At 34.0% G+C, this 6316-nt stretch overlaps 1 protein-coding gene across 1 annotated transcript; it reads right to left on the reverse strand.

The window, feature by feature from the left end:
* Positions 1–6316, reverse strand: LOC123669466 (translocating chain-associated membrane protein 1). The gene is made up of 9 exons (XM_045603075.1): positions 6249–6316; positions 5997–6151; positions 5729–5917; positions 5501–5654; positions 5067–5244; positions 3992–4107; positions 1418–1563; positions 774–888; positions 1–565 (listed from the first exon to the last, which is right to left on the reverse strand). Exons 2-9 carry the CDS (start codon positions 6129–6131, stop codon positions 459–461), a joined length of 1140 nt encoding a protein of 379 aa, XP_045459031.1. The 5' UTR covers positions 6132–6151; positions 6249–6316; the 3' UTR covers positions 1–458.

A 6316-nucleotide genomic window follows, 5' to 3' on the forward strand; every position in this document is an offset into this window, starting at 1 on the left:
ATTATATAAACAACATTTTAACCTATATTTTACGAATTTTTTTTCACATTCTAAAGATACATTTTACAACCCTGTATCCATTATATGTTATGACAATAGTGCGTTTTGCAGTCAACAGGACTAACAATCACCTCAAAACCACAAATGCATACATACATTCGATAGATACTTTTGGGTGGTAAAATTAATTGTCATGAATGCACACATGGATTTTTTAAAATACAATTATCAATCTCAAGAAAAATTTCATTTAACGTTTCAAAGACATCTTACCCTATTTAAGACATCTACCTAAATATAGTTATTTTAGAAACAAACACATACATATGAATGGTTCCTTTTGTGCATCGACATTTAAGTAAATTAAACTATAAATATTACATAGGATAAAATGTGTTTAAAAGTCTTAAAAGGGACAACCTATGTTATTTCTAAGTTAGGAAACAGAATGTGCGTGTTTATTTTGCCTTGACAGTTGCTTTGAAAGCTTGTCTTTGTCTGAGCGCCTTGTTTGTGTTTTGATCAACTTCTGGCAGGTCTGACTCCTCGTTGTGTACCTTCTTTACTGTAAATAAAATAAAAATGTCTTCTGAAATTAATTCATTAGCAAAAATTATTCATTAGCAATAAAAATTTCATCAGTTTTATCTAAAACTATCACTCACAATGAGTGTCACTATCACTCATTGTTACCAGTAGAACTTAAATGACTCAAAATGCTTATTGTTGGATGAAGTATAAATGGGATTATAAGTTTAAGAAGTATAACAAACCCTTTTCTTTCCTCGGTTTTTCCTTCTTCTCCTTCTTCGGTTTGCTCTGAGCGAGTTGAAGAGCTTCCTGGCGCTGTTTCATAGCTTCAGCAATGAAGTTAAACATCAAGTAGACCTAAAAATATTAGATACATATAAAATACTTAGTAAATATAACTGAGAGTTGAGACAATGTACAGTTATATTATTATACACACATTTCATTGAATAGTAACCGTTAAAAATTAAAGTTACAGTAAAATATGCAACTTTCAATCCTGTAAATTATTGCATAAGAGTAAAATTTGTAAAACATTGGACAGTTGCAACAATAATGTTGCTTTAAGTGGACAGCGTTTCATGTAATGTTATCAGTTTCAGAATAATTTCATTAAAATGTTAGTAAAATATAGTTTGCTTTATTACATAATGTTTATGAATTTAAGATTTGTTATCTAGAAAGCATGATTTATAAAAAAATGTCCAAACAAGCTCCCACTGTTGGTCAGAGAGTGAGTTTGCAAATATAGTCTCTTCCAAGAGTAAGAAATTTTATTAGATTTGAAAAGAATTCATACAAATATTAACTCAGAATGGGAATTGAACCCTTAGTATTATTAGAAGTTTTGTCATTACAGAATGGTGGTTGTAATTTTATCACTTACTTGGAATGAAACCAGGATAGACAGGGCAGCCACGCGGAGGATCAATGGTGCGGCACCGGCCACTCCAAAATAGAATGTCAACACTCCAAGTACCAGAGAGCAAAGACGGACAACCACAAATACAACGCCATTTAATAAGCCCAGACCTAAAAAAAACATATTTCGTTAATATTTTTTCTTGCATTTCAATTTTTTTTTTTTTTTCATGTTATGTTTATTCAGTTTGTGAAATACTTAATTAAATTGATAAAACAATTCAGATTGTGGCTAATTATTTCAGTGTATATTGTTGTGTAGTTATTGACTAAAATAACATTTGTGGAATTTTTTTAACCAACTACCAAAAAAGTAGGAGGTTCTCAACTCGATTGTATTTTGAACGTCTTATAAATCGATGAACACCGGCGCCACGCGCCGAAAGTGTCACGTTCCACCTGAGAGTGCAAGCGAGATCGCAGAACAAGCGATAGAGAAGCACGATTGGCCCAAGCGTTGGCTTGTGACATATTTATCTCTTTCGCGTGACGTCAGAGCTAGCAGTTCGAATAAATAAACGTTAATTTATCGAAATATGCCGTGTGGTGTCGGCCGAGTAGAATAGCACCACCCCCTTTCTTCCCATGGGGGTCGTAAAAGACGACCAAGGGATAAACCTGGCTCAAAATCATCAGGGTCCTGGAGAAGGAAAACGTCGTTTGAAACCCGGAATGGGGTTTACGTCAAGCATTCGTGGCATAGCTCTAAAATGCAAAAGACTCCTGCAGCCGAACTGGCTCCACACGTATCGACTCGTCGTTCCTGTGGGCCTAGCCAGTGAGGTCGAGAGGGTGGCGCAGAGCTTAGGCAACTCTGCGTTTTCCTGAAGTGTCCTAGGCAAAACAGTGTCTGTTTGACGGACTAAGGCGAATGATGAATTTATCGAAAAAATTGTAATTTTCAATTAAGTCTTTCTTTGTATTATACAAAATAATAATAATTTAGTGATAATAATTCAATTCAATTTCTAAATGTATGCAATTTTTATCAATGTTTCTTTATGATGTTATCGTCCGTACCGTCTCGTTAGATGTTGTTAAAACTATCGTCCGTAAACCGACTCTACAGACAACCAATTTTTGTTTTACTTTTTTATCTATGTTACCTCAGAACTCTTGACTAGGTGGACCAATTTCGATGATTTTTTTAAGGGAAAACTTCTTTTGGCGCACCGCACATATGTTTTTTCTTAGGTAGTAAGTTAGGCTCATCCGTCACGCTCTGAGTTGAAAGGAACGATCGGGTGAACTCGGGACCGCCGAGTGTACCCGAGCGAGAAAGATACAGACAGCTGTTCTTCGCTGCTGAACGGTGAAAGGTTCGATCAGGTGAACTCGAGACTTATTGCGTTATTGCTTTATTGCGATTGCCAAAGAAGTTTTCACTTTTTCCATGTGGTCTTCAGCACACAATGGTTTTTTTTTAATCGAAAGGTGGTGATATGCGGTCCCATTTAAATTTAATTGAGATCTAAAAAGTACTTTTTGAGTTAGATCTAATAATGCTTATTTACTCGACAATTTTTTTTTTGTCAACATGTTTTTTTTTGGTATCTAGGTTATAAGACGTCTGCAACACCAGAAGCATTGCCAACCCTATCCTTAATTCCCCCCAGGAGCTCTGATGACATTACTGGGGTAGTAACTCACCAATACCATACTGTGTGGCTACGGTACTAAAGAATATAGCCACCCCCTCTCTTCCCGTGGGTGTCGTAAGAGGCGACTAAGGGATAACACAGTTCCGCTACCACCTTGGAACTTAAAAAGCCGACCGGTGGCAGGATAGCCATCCAACTGCTGGCTTTGAAATACACAGGCCAAAAACAGGCAGCAGAGTCTTCGGTGCGACAAAGCCAGTACTGCGGTCACCAACCCGCCTGCCCAGCGTGGTGACTATGGGCAAAACACATGAGTTCACGTTATTTTTGGCGTAAACTTGTGGAGGCCTATGTCCAGCAGTGGACTGTATAGGCTGTAATGATGAACTCACCAACAGGAACACAAAACTGCTTAGAAACAGTATTATTTAGCCCTGATCTTCTGTAAGGTCGAGGTACTACCCCAATCGGGCTGCTCCATATTTTGAGCAGGATATTTCCTGCTGACCTACCTCAGTATTACTTGTCAAGTCAGTTTTTTTCGTTTGCGAGCAAACAATTATTTCTTAAATATGTTTTTAGTGAAATAATTTATTTTATAGGAAACATTCACCAGATGGACTTATTACAATACCTAGAATAATAATATTACAATTTAAACATCTATTATATAATAATATATCGTTATCATTAAAGCAAGATTTTTGCGGCTTAAGATAAGGTTAAAATATCTTAACAAATTTGATAAATGTTGAGCTTAAATTGAGATTTTCATCGAAGTTAACCTATATTGTTTTTACTATTCAGTGGTATTTGAAAAATATATTCTAATGGTTACTGGTCAAAATTACTAATTAAACTACCTAATGAAAGTTCTTTTCAGTTATAATTTAGTCTTTCTTATCTATATTTTTGTTAAAGCTTAATTTAAAACTTACTTTTGTCCAAGTAGTCATCTTTTTCACCCCTAAGGATGTTGTTTAGACGGTAGATGTGGCTAATGAACTCAGATAGTGAATGCAGTACAACCAGACAAACACCAACCCTTTGGAACCTAAGACAACCGAAAAATAACAATAAAACAACAATAATAACAAAGTTTATTATTTAAAATTATTGATTTTCTTAATTTCAAAAATAAATAAATTTAAAATGAAGTAATAATAGACATCACTTGTAGTTTATAACTACTGATTAACTACAATTTATTATGACTTGATGTTTAATAGGTAGTATTATGTATCTAATACTATTTAACAAGCAATTCTTGTATATATATATAATCTGAATCTCGGAAATGGCTCCAATGATTTTCATGAAATTTAGTATGCAAGGGATTTCGGGGACGATAAATCGATATAGCTAAGATTCATTTTTAGAAAATGTCTATTTATCCCTGTTTCTAGGCAATGTAAAAATGGCTACAATATCATTAGAAAACGAAGATAAATTTCGCAATTGTTAGTAAAGTTGTAACAGCTCAGGTGGGAAATCGGCCAGTCAGTATCAACCGAGAAGACCACAGTTCACATCTCCATGTCTCCGGGTCGATTATTTTTTCGTTTTTCCTAGTTGCACTCATGATTTTTTATTTAAATAACCAGTTCATATTTTTAATTATTATGTCGGTAAAATCGGAAAATATTATTCATATTTTATTCATATGTAATTCGATATGATTTCCAAAAAATACGAGTTACTAAAAATACCGAGCTAAGCTCGGCCACCCAGGTACTATGTAAATAATGTGTCTTACAAAAGCCAAAAGAATTATTAAAATATATTCAATAGATTCAAAATTTATTCATAAGTAAACAGATCTTCCGACTAGAATATTAGTAGATCATTTATGTTTTATTTGTTTCATTATTTCTGCAGACTAGTGTGTCAATCTTTTTATAAATGTATACTATAATAGTACATATATAAATTAATTTATATATATGTTGTTTTAGTATGTCTTCTATAATCATTATTATACCACAGCATTAATTTGAAATAAAAGACACTTACTTGAAGCAGTATGCCAGTGCTAAAAATGCGAATGCAACAGTAGCGTGTCTGATGCGTCCAGACCACTCATCTTTCTTAATACGCAGGAAGTATAACTCAGGAATTGTATGAATCCAGTAAGAAGCTTGAACTATCCACCACAACTTCAATAGGAAGCTCATCGGATGATTTGGATAGCCTAGAAACATTAACACCACTAATACAAACTATACGACGACACAGGGAATCCTAGTGTGGGGACCAGAGAGATTCTTTTTGTGACTAAATATAACTGATGTAATATATGTGCTAACGTTTAAAGAAATAAAGATTTATTATATTTAATTATTTGTTTACTTAAGATATTCACACCAGAAAAGAAATTAGTGTTAATTGTTAGTCTTATTGATCCAATTCAAAACAGTAGTAAAATTTAGTAGAAAGGAACTACTTACCATCCCACAGCATTGAAATGTTAAATATAAATCCTTCACGAAGAATGGCATCTCCACCCCAAACCAAAGTTGTGAGATGAAATATAATGAGTTGACCAGACTCATTGAGAGCGCTCAGTCTTGACTTAGAAAGATGAAGTTTCTTTGATATTTTCTAGAAACAAAATATTAACTCTTAGGTATATAGCTACAGTGAGGTTCACTTATTGTACATTTAAGTTTACTTACGTCTAGGAAATACTCCTGAATGATAGCATGCATAACAATGCACACCAAGGAGTAAAAGAATACTGCACAAACATCTTTCCAACCACTTTCGTAAAAGAAAGGTTCGCCTTTCGGTGCATCTCGCGACGGTTCTACACCAGTAATATTATGGTGCAGGCTGATAAACAAACTTGCGAGTGGACTTGTCGACTACAAAATAAATAATATGTTACAAATATTATATTCACGGCGAAAAATTAGTATTACGTGGCATACACTTTGGACGTACCTGCACCATAAGTCCAACTAGGAACACCATTATTACACATGAAACAATATCAGCATGGTTCTGAATTACGAATTCATGACTAAAAATTGGGGGGTTCTTGTTAGATTTTCGTCCAATTGATGTTTTAACAACCATATTTCTGTTTCTACCTGAAACTGAAAATAATACAATTAGTTAAAACTTACTCTATTAATCCTTATACTTATTTATTGATAACTACTTTCACACATTTAAAAATCAAGTATAATTTACCAGAACTTTAAATTAAAACGCTGCCGAAAATTCGTGAAACGTATCAGAAATCTGACAGCAATCCGACT

This window comes from Melitaea cinxia, chromosome 1 (genome assembly GCF_905220565.1).
Source record: "Melitaea cinxia chromosome 1, ilMelCinx1.1, whole genome shotgun sequence".
NCBI lineage: Eukaryota > Metazoa > Arthropoda > Insecta > Lepidoptera > Nymphalidae > Melitaea > Melitaea cinxia.

Coding starts and splice junctions, on each gene's coding strand:
- LOC123669466 (XM_045603075.1), bottom strand. CDS start 6,131: ATGGTTGTTAAAACATCAATTGGACGAAAATCTAACAAGAACCCCCCA. Junction 4,108..5,066: donor GCACTGGCATACTGCTTCAA/GTAAGTGTCTTT, acceptor CGGTTGTCTTAG/GTTCCAAAGGGTTGGTGTTT. Junction 889..1,417: donor CTATCCTGGTTTCATTCCAA/GTAAGTGATAAA, acceptor TAATATTTTTAG/GTCTACTTGATGTTTAACTT.